This window comes from Moschus berezovskii, chromosome 4, assembly GCF_049115385.1.
Source record: "Moschus berezovskii isolate FMDL1 chromosome 4, NW_MosBer_1.0, whole genome shotgun sequence".
Classification (NCBI taxonomy): domain Eukaryota; kingdom Metazoa; phylum Chordata; class Mammalia; order Artiodactyla; family Moschidae; genus Moschus; species Moschus berezovskii.
This window is the reverse complement of record NC_142463.1, coordinates 110,168,368-110,188,386: the sequence shown is the minus strand read 5'-3', so window position 1 is coordinate 110,188,386 and position 20,019 is coordinate 110,168,368. Positions and strand designations below refer to the sequence as shown.

At 44.1% G+C, this 20,019-nt stretch overlaps 1 protein-coding gene and 1 long non-coding RNA gene across 5 annotated transcripts in view; one reads left to right on the top strand and one right to left on the bottom strand.

The window, feature by feature from the left end:
• Positions 1-5,202: 5,202 nt before the first annotated feature.
• Positions 5,203-14,447, bottom strand: LOC129541210 (uncharacterized). The gene is made up of 3 exons (XR_008682783.2): positions 14,309-14,447; positions 10,736-11,964; positions 5,203-9,036 (listed from the first exon to the last, which is right to left on the bottom strand). It is a non-coding gene; the product is annotated as an uncharacterized LOC129541210 (long non-coding RNA).
• A 151-nt stretch (positions 14,448-14,598) lies between these two features.
• Positions 14,599-20,019, top strand: part of GON4L (gon-4 like) — a 91,247-nt gene continuing 85,826 nt past the window's right edge. For 2 of the 4 annotated variants that reach the window (XM_088835858.1, XM_055403096.2), the window contains exons 1-2: positions 14,599-14,639; positions 16,788-17,309. In XM_088835858.1, the coding sequence (XP_088691984.1) occupies positions 16,814-17,309 (496 nt within the window). In that variant the 5' untranslated portion in view covers positions 14,599-14,639; positions 16,788-16,813. The other 2 variants (XM_088835857.1, XM_055403095.2) reach the window with 2 other exon arrangements.

Here is a 20,019-nt window from a genome sequence, read left to right as displayed (position 1 = left end):
TTAATGCTTGCTATTATTCTGCTTTTTATTTTTTTCTTATTTTTTATTTATATGTGTGTGTATATATATATATATATGTATTTTTTTTTTCTTCTCTTTGTTATCAGAGCCCAGTGTTACCCTTCAGTGGTTATCTTATTCTTTGTTATTCTTCTGCCTCCCACCCCTCATTTTTTCTTTTTTTCCTCTTTCTCTCTTTTTTCCCCTCCACACTCCACAGTCCATGGGATCCTGGTTCAAAGGGCCACATATTACGCCTCAGCCCCTGAGGCAGGAGTACTGAGTCCAAATTGTTGGAATAAAAGAAGATGTCAGGCCCCAAGGAACATTAATCAGAGTGAGACATCACATAGGTCCACATATCAATACCAAGACATGGCTCTACCCAACTGCCTGCAAACTCCATGCTGGAAACCTCAGGCAAAACAATAATAAGATAGGAACACAGTCCCACCCATGGAAAAAAAAAAAAGAAACACGGAAAGACCAAAAAAATGTGTTAAGGAGCAAGGTAAATAAACTGCAAGACCAAATAAGTGAAGAGGAAATAGGCAATCCATCTGAAAAAGAATTTAGAGTAATGATAGTAAAAAATTTTCAAAATATTGGAAATAGAATTGATAAAATGCAAGAAACGCTTAACACATTTAACAAAGACCTAGAAGAAATAAAGAATAACCAGTGACAACATAATCACTAAAAATTAAACATGCACTAGAGGAGTCAGTGGAACTACTGAGGCAGAAGAATGGATAAGTGAGCGGAAAGACAGAATGATAGAGATAACTGCCAGAGAGCAGAAAAAAGAAAAGGTTTGAAGACCGTCTCAGAGATCTCCGTGATAATATTAAACACAAACATCTGAATTACAGGGATCCCAGAAGAAGCAGCATCTTCCCTGGTGGCTCAGACAGAAAGAATCCGCCTGCAATGCGGAAGACCTGGGTTCGATTCCTGGGTTGGGACGATCCCCTGGAGGAGGGTATGGCAATCCACTCCAGTATTCTTGCCTGGGGAAACCCCATGGACAGAGAAGCCTGGCAGACTACAGTCCACGGGGTCACAAAGAGTCGGACACAACTGAGTGATTAAGCACAGCACAGAAGAAGAAGAGAAAAAGAAACGTATGAGAAAATATTTCAGAAGATGATAGTCAAAAAATTCCCTAACATGGGAAAGGAAATAGCCACCAAAGTTCAGGAAGCCCAGAGAGTCACATATAGGATAAGCCAAAAGAAAAACGCACCAAGACACATATTAATAAAGAGTAAACACAAAGAAAAAATGCGAAAAGCAAAAGTTAACATGCAAAAGAATCCACATAAAGCCAAAAGCTGATTTTTCAAGAGAAACCCTGCAGGCCAGAAAGGAGTGGCAGGATATCTTTAAAGTCATAAAAGAAAAAAACCTACAACCCAGATTACTCTACCCAGTAAGGATTTCATTCAGATTTAATGGTGAAATTAAAAGCCTTAAGTTCAGTTCAGTTCAGTCGCTCAGTCGTGTCCGACTCTTTGCAACCCCATGAATCACAGCACGCCAGGCCTCCCTGTCCATCACCAACTCCCGGAATTCACTCAAACTCACGTCCATTGAGTCAGTGATGCCATCCAGCCATCTCATTCTCTGTCGTCCCCTACTCTTCCCACCCCCAATCCCTCCCAGCATCAGAGTCTTTTCCAGTGAGTCAACTTATCTCATGAAGTGGCCAAAATATTGGAGTTTCAGCTTTAGCATTAGTCCTATCAGTGAACACCCAGGACTGATCTCCTTTAGAATGGACTGGTTGGATCTCCTTGCAGTACAAGGGACTCTCAAGAGTGTTGTTCTCCAACAACACAGTTCAAAAGCATCAATTCTTTGTCACTCAGCTTTCTTCACAGTCCAACTTTCACATCCATACATGACCACAGGAAAAACCATAGCCTTGACTAGACGGATCTTGGTTGGCAAAGTAATGTCTCTGCTTTTTAATATGCTATCTAGGTTGGTCATAAGTTTCCTTCCAAGGAGTAAGCGTCTTTTAATTTCATGGCTGCAATCAGCATCTGCAGTGATTTTGGAGCCCCCCAAAATAAAGTCTGACACTGTTTCCACTGTTACCCCATCTATTTCCCATGAAGTGATGGGACCAGATGCCATGATCTTTGTTTTCTGAATGCTGAGCTTCAAGCCAACTCTTTCAGTCTCCTCTTTCACTTTCATCAAGAGGCTTTTTAGTTCCTCTTCACTTTCTGCCATAAGGGTTGTGTCATCTGCATATCTGAGGTTATTGATGTTTCTCCTGGCAATCTTGATTCCAGCTTGTGCTTCTTCCAGCCCAGCGTCCCTCATGATGTACTCTGCATATAAATTAAATAAGCAGGGTGACAATATACAACCTTAACGTACTCCTTTTCCCATTTGGAACCAGTCTGCTGTTCCATGTCCAGTTCTAACTGTTGGTTCCTGACCTGCATACAGGTTTCTCAAGAGGCAGGTCAGGTGGTCTGGTATTCCCATCTCTTTCAGAATGTTCCACAGTTTATTGTGATCCACATAGTCAAAGGCTTTGGCATAGTCAGTAAAGCAGAAATAGATGTTTTTCTGGAACTCTCTTTTTCCATGATCCAGCCCATGTTGGCAATTTGATCTCTGGTTCCTCTGCCTTTTCTGAAACCAGCTTGAACATCTGGAAGTTCACGGTTCATGTATTGCTGAAGCCTGGCTTGGAGAATTTTGAGCATGACTTTACTAGTGTGTGAGATGAGTGCAATTGTGCAGTAGTTTGAGCATTTTTTGGCATTCCCTTTCTTTGGGATTGGAATGAAGACTGACCTTTTCCAGTGCTGTGGCCACTGCTGAGTTTTCCAAATTTGCTGGCATATTGAGTGCAGCACTTTCACAGCATCATCTTTCAGGATTTGAAATAGCTCAATTCCATCACCTCCACTAGCTTTGTTCGTAGTGATGCTTTCTAAGGCCCACTTAACTTCACATTCTAGGATGTCTGGCTTTAGGTGAGTGATCACACCATCATGATTATCTGGGTTGTGAAGATCTTTTTTGTACAGTTCTTCTGTGTATTCTTGCCACCTCTTCTTAATATCTTCTGCTTCTGTTAGGTCCATATGATTTCTGTCCTTTATCGAGCCCAACTTTGCGTGAAATGTTCCCTTGGTATCTCTAATTTTCTTGAAGAGATCTCTTGATTTTCCTATTCTGTTGTTTTCCTCTATTTCTTTGCATTGATCACTGAGGAAGGCTTTCTTGTCTCTCCTTGCTATTCTTTGGAACTCTGCATTCAGCTGCTTATATCTTTCCTTTACTCCTTTGCTTTTTGCTTATCTTCTTTTCACAGCTATTTGTAAGGCCTTCTCAGACAGCCATTTTTTTTTTTTGCATTTCTTTTCCATGGGGATGGTCTTGGTCCCTGTCTCCTGTACAATGTCATGAACCTCCGTCCATAGTTCATCAGGCACTCTTATCTATCAGGTCTAGTCCCTTAAATCTATTTCTCACTTCCACTGTATAATCATAAGGGATTTGATTTAGGTCATATATGAAGGGTCTAAGTGATTTTTCCCTACTTTCTTCAATTTAAGTCTGAATTTGGCAATAAGGAGTTCATGATCTGAGCCACAGTCAGCTCCTGGTCTTGTTTTTGCTAACTGTATAGACAAACATAGGGCTTCCCTGGTGGCTCAGAGGTTAACGCGTATGCCTCCAATGCGGGAGACCCGGGTTCGATCCCTGGGTCGGGAAGATCCCCTGAAGAAGGAAATGGTAACCCACTCCAGTATTCTTGCCTGGAGAATCCCATGGATGGAGAAGCCTGGTAGGCTACAGTCCACGGGGTCACAATGAGTCAGTCACGACTGAGCGACTGAACAGAACAGAACAGATAGACAAACAAAGTCTAAGAGAATTGAGCACCCCCCAAGCAGCTTTACAACAAATGCTAAAGAAACTTCTCCAGCAGGAAACACAAGATAGAGACTCACAAAAACAAACTCTAAACAAGAAAATGGCAATAGGAACATACATATCAATAATTACCTTAAATGTAAATGGCCCTCAGCCACTGTTGACTTGGTTTGCTCATACTGATTTGTGTTTCACATAAAGTGGCCGGTGTTATAGGTCACCCTTCTACCTGGGAACCCATTTACCTCAACTGTTACATAAGGTCATGAGCTGTGTCTGGTTTCAGGAAGATATTCCACAGAAAGTCAAAGACATCAAGGGAACATTTCATGCAAGGATGGATATGATAAAAGACAGAAATGGTAAGGATCTAATAGAAGCAGAAGAGATTAAGAAGGGGTGGCAAGACTACATCCGTTTCCGTTCCGTCCCTCAGTCGTGTCCAACTCTTTGCGACCCCGTGGACTGTAGCCTACCAGGCTTCTCCGTCCATGGGATTCTCCAGGCAAGAATACTGGAGTGGGTTACCGTTTTCTTCTCCAGGGGATCTTCCCGACCCAGGGATCGAACCCGGGTCTCCCGCATTGGAGGGAGACGCTTTAACCTCTGAGCCACCAGGGAAGCCCAGCAGGATTACATAGAAGAACTATATTAAAAAGGTCTTAATGGCCTGGATCACCACAACAATGTGGTCACTCACCTAGAGCGAGACATTCCGGAGTGTAAAATCAAGTGGTCCTTAGGAAGCGTTACTGCAAACAAAGCTAGTAGAGGTGATGGAATTCCAGCTGAGCTGTTTAAAATCCTAAAAGATGATGCTGTTAAAGTGTTGCCCTCAATATATCAGTAAATTTGGAGAATCCAGCAGTGGCTACTGGACTGGAAAAGGTCAGTTTTCATTCCAGACCCAAAGAATAACAAACAATGTTCAACGAGGCCAAAGAATGTTCAAACCATCGTACAATTGCACTCATTTCACATACTAGTAGGTTATGCTTAACATCCTTTGAGCTAGGCTTCAGCAATACATGAACTGAGAACTTCCAGGAGTACAAGCTGGGTTTAGATAAGGCAGAGGAATCAGAGAGCAAGTTGCCAACATTTGTTGGATCATAGAGAAAGCAAGAAAATACCAGAAAAACATCTGCTTCATTGACTATGTTAAAGCCTTTGTGTGGATCACAACAAACTGGAAAATTCTTAAGTAGATCAGGAATACCAGACCACCTTACCTGTCTCCTGGGAAACCTGTATGCAGGTCAAGAAGCAACAGTCAGAACCAGACATAGAACAACAGACTGGTTTGACAAGGCTGTATATTGTCACCCTGTTTATTTAACTTATACACAGAGTACATCATGTGAAATGCCAGGCTGGATGAATCACAAGCTGCAATCAAGATTTCTGGGAGAAATATCAACCACCTCAGATATGCAGATGATACCACGCTCATGGCAGAAAGTGAAGAGGAACTAAAAAGGCTCTTTATTTATTTTTGGCTGCACTGGGTCTTCATTGCTGTGTGCAGGCTTTCTCTAGTTGCGACAAGCAGGTGCAACTCTCTAGTTGCTGTGTGCGGGCTTCTTATTGCAGTGGCTTCTCTTGTAGAGCAGGGGCTCTAGAGCAGCATGCTCAGTAACTGTGGCCCGTGGGCTTCGGTGCCCCTTGGCACGTGGACTCTTCCCACACCAGGGATTTAACTCATGTCCCCTGCATTGGCAGGCAGATTCTTAACCATTGTACCACCAGGGAAGTCCTAAAAAGGCTCTTGATGAAGGTGAAAGAGGGGAGTGAAAAAGCTAGCTTAAAGCTCAACATTCAGAAAGCTAATATCATGGCATCCGGTCTGATTATTTCATGGCAAATAGATGGGGGGAAAAGTGGAAACAGTGACAGAGTTTCTTTTCTTGGGCTCCAAAATCACTGCGGACATTGACTGCAGCCATGAAATTAAAGATGCTTGCTCCTTGGAAGGAAAGTTAATGACAAACCTGGACAGCACATTAAAAAGCAGAGACATTACTTTGCTGACAAAGGTCTGTCTAGTCAAAGCTATAGTGTTTCTAGTAATCATGTACAGATGTGAGACACCACATATAAGACTGAGCACTGAAGAATTGATGTTTTCAAGTTGTGGCACTGGAGAAAAACTCCTGAGGGTCCCTTGGACTGCAAGATCAAACCAGTCAGTCTTGAAGGAAATCAACCCTGAATATTCATTCAAGGACCCATTATGAAGCTGAAGCTCCAATATTTTGGCCAACTAATGTGAAGAGCCCACTCAATGGAAAAGACCCTGATGCTGGGAAAGTTGGAAGGCAAAAGGAGAAGAGGGAGGCAGAGGATGAGATGGTTAGACGCCATCACTGGCTTAATGTACATGAATTTGAGCAGACTCCAGGAGATAGGCCAGGGAAGCTTAGCATGCTGCAGTCCATGGGATAACAAAGAGTAGAACATGACTTAGTGACAGAACAAGAAGAACAAGAAACAATAATGAAAAATTATATACACATATATTTTTCTTTTTTTTGTGTGTGTGTGCTTTTCTCTTTAATTTCCTTCCCATTTAGGTCACCACAGAGTATTGAAGACAGTTACTTGTGCTACACAGATAGTTCTCATTAGTTATCAAGGCATTATTCTCCAAAATATACAAACAGCACAGGTAGCTCAATATATTAAAAAAAAAAAAAAAAAAAACAGTCAATAAACGGGCAGATCTAAATAGACATTTTTCTAAAGAAGACACACAGTTGGCCAACAGACACTTGAAAATATGCTCAACATCACTAGTTACCAGAGAAATGCACATCAAAACTACAGTGAGGTATTACTTCACACCAGTCCGAAAAGCCATCATCAAAAATTCTGCAAACGATGATTTGGAGAGGTGTGGAGAAAAGGGAACACTTTTGCACTGTCGGTGGGCATGTAAATTGGTACCAACACTATGATGAACAGTATAGCAGCTCCTTAAAAAGCTAAAAATATAATCACCATGTGACCTACTCCTGGGCAGTTTCCTGGAGAAAACCTTAATTTAAAAAAATACATGCACCCCGATGCTCACTGTAGCACTATTTACCGTAGCCACGACATGCAATATTTTTTAATCATAGCAAAAAGGAAAAAAAACAACAACATAAACAGCTTGAAGCAAACAGTCTCTAAACAGGGGGTCAAATTACTAGGTATTTGTAAAATTAGAGGCTTAAAGATAAGTAAAGAAAGCAAGAATCACTTATTAGAATCAAGTTCTATGTTGGCATTCAAATAGCAGAAAAGATAATTTTATTCTAAAAGAATTAGCGCACCCTCATCTTTTTAGCTCCCTGTCCCAGGAACTCAGAAGTCTGAGCTACTGGTAAATGATATCATCAGTGGTTTTTTTCTTTCCTTATATTTTTCGAGCAAATTTACATTTTCTGTTATGAGTATATATTAATTTTTAATAAAGTTATACAGTATATTTTTCAACATGTAAAGAATACATCTGGATTTTATAAATTACATTCATAAGCATTCTTCTATTTCTCCATGAGAGGGCAGAATATCTGACTAGACCAACGGCAGTGCAACGGCTTAGAAGTTCAGGAGGTACTACTTGTGGGTTTGGCTGGCACTTGCAAGACAGTTGTCACTGGCCATCCTTTCCTCATTTCTGTCCTGGAAATGGGCACTGCGGAGATTCTCCGACCAGTCTCCCCGAGTCTGTGGATGCCTCAAGCCTCCTCTTCTGGTTGCTCCACATCTCATGTTCTGTCGCCTTCACCTCTGTGTCTGCAGTGGGCTGGACACAGGCACACACACACACAGGCGACACAAGCACGCCTGTGTACAAACACACGTGCAAGATACAGGGACATAAACACAAACAGGTAACACAGGTGTTTCAGTAGCTGAAGAAGCCTGTGTCCAGCAATGTGGGAGATGATGTCAGTAGGCTCCATGTCCTGCCCTTTTGGGATCACTGTCCATTTCCTCCCCCAGCCCTTCAGTATTATCACCAGCCAGTCTTAAGCCATTTCTAGCTTTGACTCTGTTTTGGTGGTGAGAGGCCAAGTGGCAGATGTGTAAATTCAGAGAAGACACCAAATTCAGCACAAAAGTGCAATGTGACACCAGAGAGAAGCCCGTTGCAATTTGTGGGGCTTCCCAGGAGAAGGGGTGGGGACGAAGGACCCAGGGAATCTCAAACTCAATGAGCAGCAGGAGGCCTGTGGATGGCAGGACCCAGAGAAGGAAGATTCTGTCGAAGGAGCTTGATTCACCCTGCCTCTATTAGAATCACGTAGGACTCTCATGCTGTAAGCACAGGTGCTTCGTGTGTGACTTGGACATATGAAGTCCTCAATCATCCAGTCTATGTGCATGACATGAATCCAGGCTCCGCATCCAGCCCGCAATGAGCCTGAGATTCCCCGTGTGGGAAAGGAGTGTCCTGGCCTCTACACAACTGTGCCTTCAGGACCAAGCTTCTGATCCCCTCACAATCCATGTTTCTCTCAGTTAACGCTCGTCTCAGAACCTTCTACCTGAGTAGTGCTGCAGGGGATTGATCCACAAGTCTTCATCGATGATCTGCTGGCGACACGAACAAGGCCAGCACTGGGGTGACCAGGCCCGGAACCCTCCCGTGAGCAGCCAAGAACTCGAATACCAATCACCAATTCTGCAGAGGCCCAGAGAGTCTCCACCTCAGCAATCCTGTTTGATCCTGGGCAGTTGTGGTCTGACAACCAGTTGAGGAAGTTAAGGCTGCTGCTGTGCAGCCCATGGCTGGGAGCTCCCCTTTCATAATCTCAGAAGTAGTGGACTAGAGGCAAATGACACACCCTGGAGAAATCCTGTATCCTTCAAATCCATCATGTCGCTAAGCAAGTCTTCATCTTGCTCACTGATCTTGATGGACACCTTTATTCACCACCTCACACCCTGCATTCGCCGAGAGACACACGGAGGACCGAGGAGACCATGGACCCTGCCACCTGGCCTCACCTCGGCAGTCACCCACATTCAGTGGACGGGCGGACGGATTACCAGCCCCGCAGGAGAGCACTGAGAATAGCCACCGCAACGCCCAGCTCCTCAACAGCTTGCTGGCAGCTCCGAGGAGGTGTTCGGTTCCTACACATATATTTTTCATTTAATTTGTTATACATCAGAAACTAACAAAATATTAAGTCAACTATACCTCAATAAAGTTTTAAAAATCCCAGCTTCCACAGATTGAAAACAGAGGATGAGGTCAATATGATTACATATAACAGGGATAAATGTAAAATTCTATTTGGCCTTCAAAACCTATCGATGGGCAATAGGAGACCTCACCTGATGAGTGAGTAAAAATAAGTCGTTTAGGTGAAAACAAGCTTGGTGTATACCTAGGCTAATGCTGACTTATACTGTCAGTGCAATGTCCAAATCACAGAAAGGGTAATATAATTTCATCTGCACTGGTCATGGCACATATGAAGTTCTCTATTTTTGATAAAAACAAAAATTGCTGTTTTTTGTATCCTTCTGCCAGGCATGTTTTAGAGCATTCTCTAAGAAAAAAGAAAAGCCATTTCCTAGTTGGACTGTGACCCCACCCTTAACACTGGGGTCTGGATGCTCAAACCTTCTGGATTGTCTGAGACATAGAGTCTCTTAAGGGAAGCTGACAGCAACTCTCACCCGCTTCTCCCATCCAAACTGGGATAGGGCTGAGGCAGAAGCAGGGCAATTCATTTTTCTTTGGGGGCCAGGGAAACAGCACAGGAAGTTTGCTATCTCAGCACATTTTGCAGGAATCCCCCAGAGGAAGAACTTGCATCTCGAGCTTTTCTTTCCCATCTGCCTCCGTTTTCCACCCCACTCTCTGCTCCAGGGAGTGTAACTGATCTCGGAGCCCGTAGGGTTGGGTCTGGGACCAGCCGCTCCGAGATGACGTAATGCTTTCTCTGGTACACAAAGCGGCCTCCCCAGGCTCGGCCTTTCGCGCCCCTCCCGCGCCGGCCCTGGTCGGGCCCCCGCCAGCACCAGCGCGGGGGAGTCCCGCTTTTTGAAAAGAAAGCCCAGGCAAACAGGGAACAAAGGCCTGAGGAGAAGAGCCGAGGCGCTGCCAGGAGGCCCAGAAATAGACATCACGTCATCCCCCAGCCCAGCAGCGCCAAGCGCCATTTGGTAGCATCGGACGGACCCCACCATTACGATGCAGAACAGACATGGCAGGGCTCACGTTTCCTCCCAGCCCCAGCCTCCAGCTGCCCGGCTTCAGGAGTGGCTTCGCTTTTGCTCCCCACCCCCGCAGCCCTCTTTCCCCGGCGGCCGCCGCCTCCCCTGGCGGCCCGCCGCACAGCCCACAGTCTCCAGGCTGCCATCTTGAAGCCCCATCCCCCTTGCCGCCGCCTCCCCCGCAGCCCTGAGGAGTGGGCGGGGGAGGAAGGGGCACCGCCCTGCGCGCCCCGAGGGGGAGGGCTCGGCCTGCCTCCGCTCGCCTCCCCGCGCAGGAGGGCTTCACGGCCTTCGCGGGCTGTTTCTCACCCCCGGCGGTACTGACTCAAGTGCACCGCACAAGGCTTTCGCATCCTGCACGTCCCCACCCTTGGTGTGCTCTGGCCTTCTCAGCCCCTGCAGCCCATAGCTCGGGTTCGGACGCTGGCCACTGCCCGCGATACCACCACCGCAGGCCCGATTCCACCCACCACCGCAGGCCCGATTCTAGAGGCGCTGGCACTTGAAGGCCTTGATCTGGGCTTCACGCTCTGCCCAGCCGCTGAGCTCCCTTGCCTTGGCAACGGTTTCACCTACCCCGGGCTTAGTTTGCTTAGATTCTACTTACCAAAGCTAGGTCGGATGTTGGTGATCTCAGCCATGTCGTAATCAGAGACTATTGCTATAAATGCTTTTGCAGTGGTCAGACAAGTCTGGGACCTCCGGTAAGTACCGGAGGCCGCCGCTGCAGAGCGCTAGGTCAGGGGAGGAGGAAGGTATCTGGTGGATGCCTCCTGCGACGGTCAGGTCCCTGGGTGACAGCTGCGGTCTCCTCTTAAGATGCTCCAGGGATGCTCTGAGCTAAGGATGCAGGTGCAGCCAGACTGGTCCTGATGCAAGGACGACCAGGCATCCTCCTGGTCCTTCATCCTCCTGATGAAGGAGGTAGGCCACTCCTTCATCCGAACGGCCTTTGGCTAAAGACTCCGCCTCTGTCCGAAAAGTTCCGGAAGGCAAGCTCCGCCCTTTTCCGGAAGATCCCTGGGAGAGGGACCCCTTCCAATGACAAGATTTCAAGAGAATGTTACCCTACGTGTTTAGGGCTTGTGGATCTATAAGGTGAAATCTTCAAGGCCTGATGAAGGAGAAGTGTATGTACTTTAACATATGAGATCCTCTAGATCTTGTAATTCGGATTCCCCAGGCTTAATATAGCAGCAGAATGTTCTGGGCGAGGGGGAAGCAGGATTTTTGGAAAAATAAAACTCTGTATTTCCTGCATTTGAATATCAGTTGCATTGTTGTTATGCATTTCTGAGACCACTAAATGTTATTATTGAAATGTTTTTAAACTGTAAAAGCTGTGATTAAAGACCAAACCTGGTGATGGTTGCACAACGCTGAAAATTTACTGAAAATAATTGAATTGTATAAGTAAAATGGCTGGATTCTGTGATGTGTAAACTGAAGCTGCTTTTAAAAAAAGACGAATGAAGAGTGCCAAAGTTAATCATTGTTGGAAGTTTCAGGTGCTGAGAACTGCTTAGGTGAAAGAAAGCACACGGGAGACAGAGCAAACCAACGGATCTACAGGACAGAAACTAAACTGGAAGCTTCTGGAGACGTCCTTGGAATTTGAAAGAGTTAGGGTGATTCTCGGTTAGAGTCACTATTGGTGGTTATCTCCATGATTACATCAAGTTCGCCGTTTTTGGCTGTGGATACTTTCATCCCACCTCAATTCTGTTTACAGACAGGATCAGGTCAAGTAAATTATTCAAATGTGCAGTTGGTGGTTCACCTGTACCAAGACCGAGATGAATGTATTTTTCCAACTTTGACATTCTGTCAATCCTTCTAGAAAGGAGGAAAGAACATGGTTTTAGGAGTTATTCATTAAAAACACATGTGTTGAATTTATTGGCCTTCGACTATGTTTCAGGCACCTTCCTGGAAACCGGATTAATGCATTAGAACCTAGAGTCAGGCTACCTGATTCCATCTGATAGTTGTGCATCTTTGTGAAATCACCTACACAGCTGAGCCAAAATTTTGTCTTGTTTAAACCGGAAGGTATAATACTAGCCATTGTCTCAGAATTTATTGTGATGATTGAAAAAAATCACCTGTGATAAGTGAAAGCATTTTACAAGCAGAGTATTATACAGATATTAATAATTACTGTGGATTGAATTAAAGACTTATTGTTGTTCAGTGGATCAGTTGTGTCCGACTCTTTGCGACCCCATGGACCACAGCATTCTCGCTTCCCTGTCCTTCATTATCTCCCAGAGTTTGCTCAAACTCATATCCATTGAGTTGATGATGCCATCCAACCATCTTATCCTCTGTCGCCCCCTTCTCCTCATGCTCTCAAATCTTTCCTAGCATCAGGGTCTTATCCAGTGAGTTGGCTCTTCCCATCAGGTGGCCAAAGTATTGGAGCTTCAGGTTCATAATCAGTTCTTCCAATGAATATTCAGCATTGATTTCCTTTAGGATTGGCTGGTTTGATCTCCTTGTAGTCTAAGGGATTCTAGAGTCTTCTCCAACGCCACCATTCAAAAGCATCAATACTTCAGCACTTATCCTTCCTTATGGTCCAACTCTCACATCCATACATGGCTACTGGAAAAACCATAGCTTTGACTATATGGATCTTTGTCAGCAAAGCAATGTCTCTGCTTTCTAATGTGCTGTCAGGTTTGTCATATCTTTTCTTCCAAGGAGGAAGAGTCTTTTAAATTTCATGACTGCAGTCACCGCCCACAGTAAATTTGCAGCCCAAGAAAGTAAATTCTGTCACTGTTTCCATTTTTTCCATCTATTTTCCATGAAGTGATGAGACTGGATGCCTTGATTTCAGTTTCTTGAATGTTGAATTTTGAGTCAGTTTTTTCACTCTCCTATTCCACCTTCATCAAGAGGCTCCTTATTCACAGCAGGCCTGCCAGGCTTGCCCCAATAAAGGCAATTCCAACCTCCAAAAAAATAAGAGAAAAAAAAGCTTTTTGGCTCTTTAGTTCCTCTTCCCTTTCTGCTGGTGGGATAGTGTCATCTGCATATCTGAGGTTATTGATATTTCACCTAGCAATATTGATTGTAGCTTGTGCTTCATTCAGCCTGGCATTTAGCATGATGTACTATGCATATAGGGTTTTTCCCGTGGTCATGTATGGATGTGAGAGTTGGACTGTGAAGAAAACTGATTGCCTAGAATTGATGCTTTTGAACTGTGGTGCTGGAGAAGACTCTTGAGAGTCCCTTGTACTGCAAGGAGGTCCAACCAGTCCGTTCTAAAGGAGATCAATCCTGGGTGTTCATTGGAAGGACTGATGCTAAAGCTGAAACTCCAACACTTTGGCCACCTCATGCGACGAGTTGACTCACTGGAAAAGACTCTGATGCTGGAAAGGGTTGGGGGCGGGAGGAGAAGGGGACGACAGAGAATGAGATGGCTGGATGGCATCACCGACTCTGTGGACATGAGTTTGAGTGAACTCTGGGAGTTAGTGATGGACAGGGAGGCCTGGCCTGTTGTGATTCATGGGGTCGCAAAGAGTCGGACACGACTGAGTGACTGAACTGAACTGAACTCTGCATATAAGTTAAATAAGCAGGGTAACAATATACAGCCTTGATGTACTACTTTCCCAATTGTGAACCAGTCTGTTGTTCCTTGTTTGGTTCTGTTGCTTCTTGACCTGTTTCTCTGGAGACAGGTAAGGTGGTCTTGTATTGCCCATCTGTGTAACAATTTTCCAGTTTGTTGTGTTTCAGACAGTCAAAGGCTTTGGTGTAATCAATGAAGCAGAAGTAGATGTTTTTCTGAAATTCCCTTACTTTTTGCTTTACTCATGAAACTGTACTATTTGTAACCCACGATTTCTTTCTGAAATTTCATGAATTCTCCATTTTCTTGGGTCCCCTATTCCAGGTGTATTGCGGCGAGAAGGGCTGTTAACTTAAACCACTGAACCTTAATACCCAATTTTGTTTTGAGTAGGATTGCTCCGTGGACTGGAGAAGGCAATGGCAACCAACTCCAGTACTCTTGCCTGGAAAATCCCATGGACGGAGGAGCCTGGTAGGCTGCAGTCCATGGGGTCGCTAAGAGTCGGACACGACTGAGCGACTTCACTTTCACTTTTCACTTGTATGCATTGGAGAAGGAAATGGCAACCCACTCCAGTGTTCTTACCTGGAGAATCCCAGGGACGGTGGAGCCTGGTGGGCTGCCGTCTATGGGGTCGCACAGAGTCGTACACGACTGACGCGATTTAGCAGCAGCAGCAGCAGCAGCAACTCCGTGGACAGAGAGAGACAGGTATTGCCTTTAAACTTTTTTGCCCACAGCGGAAGTACTAACCTTTTGGCTTCATTGTGCCCTAAAATAGAATGGCGTCTGAGATTGGCGCATGCTCTTTGACATCCTGACGCGGCGTACCGCGACCTGGTGACGAGCACGTCAGTCGCTGCCGTTGGTTGACTTCCGGTACCGAAGCTGAGTTTCCGCGGGATCCGGCTGGCTGGTGAGGGTACTGGGTCGAGTGCGGTGGGGCGGGAACAGGCAGCTTGGAGCTGTACGTTCGGACGAAGGATGTCCAGGATGAGGCGGTTTGGTCTAGGGCTGGTGCGGGTTGCTTGACAGAGGTAGGGAAGTGCAGGTGTCTATCTGGGAGTGGAGACTTGGGCCAGCGTTCCGCGTTGAGGTGAAAAGCGCAGTTAGGACCCCTTTGTGAAATCTTTTTCCACAAGGGGTCCGCTCCACGGTTGTCTCCGGATTTGCCTTCATTCATGCTGTTGGTTTGATTGCAGTTCCCAGAGATTGGGCAGAGCCTCTGTTGTATTTGATGCTCTGAGCTGATTCCTGCACGCTACTGACTTTGAATAATAGCTGTATTTCTTTTTTTCATTCCGCCTCCCCACCCTCCTTCTTTTGGACCTCAGTAATTCATCTGAAATATAAGACTTGCCTGAACTAATGCCACTGCCCTAATTCTCCCTCAGCATTCCGTTATCAGAGGAATCTTTACTTGTTTATTGAAGTTTAATTATCGAGTTATGGACAAAAGTTGGTTTGGCCTGTGCTGGGGAATCTCTCCTAGTGTCCTGGAAAATGTGAATTAAAGTGGTTTAAAACTAACTTTATGGTTAAAACTGTTAGAAAGTATTTTACGTTGCCGTCCTGTAGTCTAGGTTTTCACCTGATGTCTGGTAGATAGACGTTCAGGCCTTACTTGAACATTATTAGTGATGATTAACTCACTGTATCAATCACAAGGCAGTGTATTCTATTCTTGGACCTAGCTCAGAAACCTGAGAATAAAGTTTTTTTGGGTAGAAGGGTGCAGTTAGTTTCCATTTAATGCTCTTGGTCCAGCCTGCATAGAATATGCACAGAATAGGAGGTTCACACTCATTCGGGAAACAGTTATTGAGTGTCTGCAATAGGGCAGATATTGCCAAGTACTAGTAGAACTCCTTGAAAGAATCTTTTCCCTCAAAAAGCACATTGTGGGGAGGGTGATAGGAGAGAGACGAGAAGTAATCATAAAAGTGGTAAGTACGAAAAAAAGAGGTTTGCAAATACTTTCTATAAGAACAAATGAGAAGATACCTCCACTTTAGGATAATGTTCTCATTAAAATGCGATAATTTGAAGTGAAGCCAAGAGTCCAGAATTTTCATAGAGAAGTTAGTTTTTGATTTAAAAAAGTATATTGCTGTCTAATTTTGTAGATGCAACTATGGTTTTCATTACAGAATTTGTTAGTATAGTTTCACTGTTTTACATATCCATACTTTGTTTTTGGATTGTTTCTGTTAATGGAAATAACTGTGTATGTAAGCAACAATTGCAAACATTTACTGATCTAATAAATTACTATCTAATTTTATAGATGCAACTTTTATTTCATTATATAGTAAATAAACATATTCAAGTTAAATATTCATGCAAGGTCACAGGACTAGAGAGACGCCTACTTGGGAAGCAAATACTGGTAGTTTGATTCCACAGTTTACTCTTAGCATCATGCTGTTCTCCCTCCCTGATGGTAATAGTGATAACTAACACTTATTAGAGAAGGTGATGGCACCCCACTCCAGTACTCTTGCCTGGAAAATCCCATGAATGGAGGAGCCTGGTAGGCTGTAGTCCATGGGGTCACTAAGAGTCGGACACGACTGAGCGACTTCACTTTCACTTTTCACTTGCATGCATTGGAGAAGGAAATGGCAACCCACTCCAGTGTTCTTGCCTGGAGAATCCCAGGGACGGTGGAGCCTGATGGACTGCCATCTGTGGGGTCGCACAGAGTCGGACACGACTGAAGCGACTTAGCAGCAGCAGCAGCAATAGCAACACTTATTAATTGCTTACTTTTTAATTCTTATAACAACTCCATAAGTTGAGAAAAATTATTTTTTTTTACAGTTGAGGAAACCGAAGTTTGGAGAGGTCACTCAGGCAAGATAACACACTAATTAGTAACAGAGTTAGGATTTGAATTCTGCCTTTGTAACCTGTCTCTCACTTTCCACCTAATGGGAGATTGTGCATTTGGTGTAAAGTACAGTGTTCATGATTGAACATGAATAAGTGAAAATATGTTTGAGGAAATGTTATTACCTTTAATTAATTAGATGGTGATAAGAACTTGCCTTTATCCTTTCAGGATGGAACAAGAGTGGGACTTGGAAAATGTTGCCCTGCAAGAAGAGAAGAGCTACGTTGGCAGAGTCCCCACAGCATCAGGGCAACCAGGAGGAAGATGACTTAGACCTGCAGTCAGCTGTTAAACCAGAATCTGACCAAGTTAAAGGCCTGGGGTCAGTGTCCCTGTCCTGGAGTCCAAGTCATGGCAGAGCAGCTGACCTTGACGTGCAGGATGCAGAAATTCAGCTTGGGATGGAGGACCCATCTTTGAGCTCTAGGATGCTCACCAACAGCACGAATGTTGCAGTTCTGGAAGCTGTGGATGTGGCCATCTCTCAGGAAATCACCATACCGTCCTTGGAGTCTTCCCAGCCTGTAAATACACACATTGGTAAAGGAAAACTCCAGGCCACTAGCTCAAGGAGAGGGAAGAAAATTACACTCAGACCGGGGTCAGTTACTCAAGAAGACAGAGGCGATCATCCTGTCGTCAAGGAGCCTTTTTCAGAAGAGCCTAGTGAAGAAGTCAAGGAAGAAGGAGGTAAGACATGGAAAATCTTCAGGTTACATTTTCTTTGTCAGTATCAGCTCTTCATTGCCTTTGCACTTGTCATTGCACTCTCTGCGGTGCCTTTACAAGACAGCATTTCTGAATGGGGAGGCTGGTTGGGTTTGGAATTGGGGCTGTGGTGCTTGTAAGTGTCAGCACTGAACGGTAGGATTATGAATGGGTGGAAACTTTCTTTTCGCCTCCCGTTTCTTTGATCATCTTCCGTATTCTTTTCTTTCCTTTCTTTTACCTTTTCATTATTTCTGGATGAACTGTATATGTCCTTTTGTGATTTGGTGGCTATTTGTGGAGTGGACCTTGAGAGACTACTATCTCTGTCATTTGGTTAGGCTCTCCAGAGATGCCATAGCCCTTAGGACTTGAAGGATGTGTGTGGTTTGATAGAGTGATGGCATGGAGTATCTTAGGCCATGAGGAGTCTGGCAGAGGCAGAAGCAGAAGAGGTATGAGTGATCACTTGAGTGGTAGATTGTTATTTGGATTGTGAAGGGCCTTTTTTTTTTTTTTTTAAATTTTGACTGCACTGGGTCTTTGTTTCTGCGAGCAGGCTTTTTCTTCTTGCAGTGAGAGGGGGCTACTCTTCATTGTGGAGCAAGAACTTTTCATTGCTGTGGCTTCTCTTGTTGCGGAACGTGGGCTGTAGATGAATAGACTTTATTAGTTGTGCCACATGGGCTTAGTTACCCTGTGGCATGTGGAATTTTCCTGGACCAAGGATCAAACCCTATGTACCCTGCATTGGCAGGTGGATTCTTAATCAAAGGACCACCAGGAAAGTCCCAGAAGGCTTTGCTTTTCATGCTTTGAACTTTTCCTGAAGGTTATAGCCAGTTAGTAAATAAAAGAAGCATAAGATATAGTTGTGATCTCAGAAAGCTCTTTTAGTCTAGTTGGGAAGTCAAGACATGAACACATAATTCATCTGGAACAGCTTAAGACAATATGTGATTACATGCTAGTGTGGTACAAGTAATTAGGATTTTTAAAATTGGAACTTAGTGGATTGATAAGATTTGATAGGTTGGGGTGAAGGAGTGGAAGTAGAATAGCATTTTCTACACATACATGAAAGTGCTGTGTTTGTGAGGAAGGAAAGCAGGGTTTCAGATAGAAATGATAGATCCAGATTACTACACAGAGCCATGCTGTTATGCCATTGAGACCTTACAAAGTATTGCTGTAGGATGTTGGCAGTAAGGATATAGAAGAAAGATATATCTCAGAGATGTTGTTATTTAGTTGCTAAGTTGTGTTCAACTCTTGGCAACCCTATGGACTACAGCCTGCCAGGCTGCTTTGTCCGTGGGATTTCCCAGGCAGGAATACTGGAGTGGGTTGCCGTTTTCTTCTCCGGGGGATCTTCCTGGTCTAGGAAGCAAACCTGCATCTTTTGCATTGGCAAGGGATTTCTTTACCAGGGAAGCACAGAGACATTACAGAAGAAGAATTAATATTTCTCAGAGACTGATACCATTTAAGATATCTGGGTTGGGGCATGGTGAAGCATGCTTTCCTGGGAAAGGTATTTGAAAGGTTTAATGAGTTTAGCTTTAAATATGTGGAGTGTGAGGTGACTTTGGGGCCATCACAGAAAAATGGAAAACTGAGATTAAAGTTTGGTAAGAGGTATGATTAGAAAAGTTTTAATTCTTCTTCTTCATAGAAAGGAACATGGAAGAAGATGACAGAGAAGGGAAATCTGGAGAAGTGTCAGTAGTGAAGGTCAAGGAGGGTAGAGAGTTTTAAAAACAGATACTTCATTTAAAATTTAGTGACAAAGGAGATATAATGATGCATGAGAAAATACTACATTTAAAAAAAATTTTATGAACCCGAGTCTGCTGCATTGGCAGGCCAATTCTTTACCACTCAGCCACCAGGGAAGTCTAAGAAAATACCTTATTTGAGGGTTGATGATTTTTAAGAGTAGATTTAGGAGTTTTGGGAAAAGGAAATTGAATGATGGCATTAATGAGGGAAGGATGAAAGCCTCAGTGATAATTTGTGCAGTGGAGTGAAATTGGAAATAGCTAGACAGGGCAGCAAAACTGTTGAATTTTTTCTTTGGCTTGGTTGTATTTGTGACCTGAAGACAGGAAGAAGTGGAGGAAGATGGGAGATTAAAGTGCTGGAGAAGGAATGTAAAATTAAGCAGGAGTTTAAAGTCTCTGACCTGTTGAAGAGTGGAGGGTAGAGTTTTTATTTTTTAGTATAACATGGCCAACCGCTGAGTACTCATGACCCAGAATTGACAGCTGTTAAGATTTTGTTGCATTTTCTTTTAATATGTATTTATTTGGCTGTGTTGGGTCTTAGTTGTGGCGTGTGGGATATTTTTTGCCTTATGCGGGATACTTTGTTGTGGTGCATGGACTCTGCAACTTTGTCGTGAGGTGTGAATAGTTGTGGCACACAGGCTCAGTTGCTCTGTGGCCTGTGGGAATCTTAGGTCCCCTACAAGGGATTAAGCCTGCATCTCCTGCATTGCAAGGCAGATTCTTAACCACTGGACCCACCAGGAAAATCTCTAGAGGTGTCTTTAATGGTAAGTTTATAAATGGTCAACTGTAGGTAAAATAAACATTTTTTTAGAGTTTATCTGTAATACTGTTAATACTACTTCTCATTAAGCTGGTTCGGAATTCCCTAGTAGCTCAAATGGTGAAGAATTCTGCCTGCA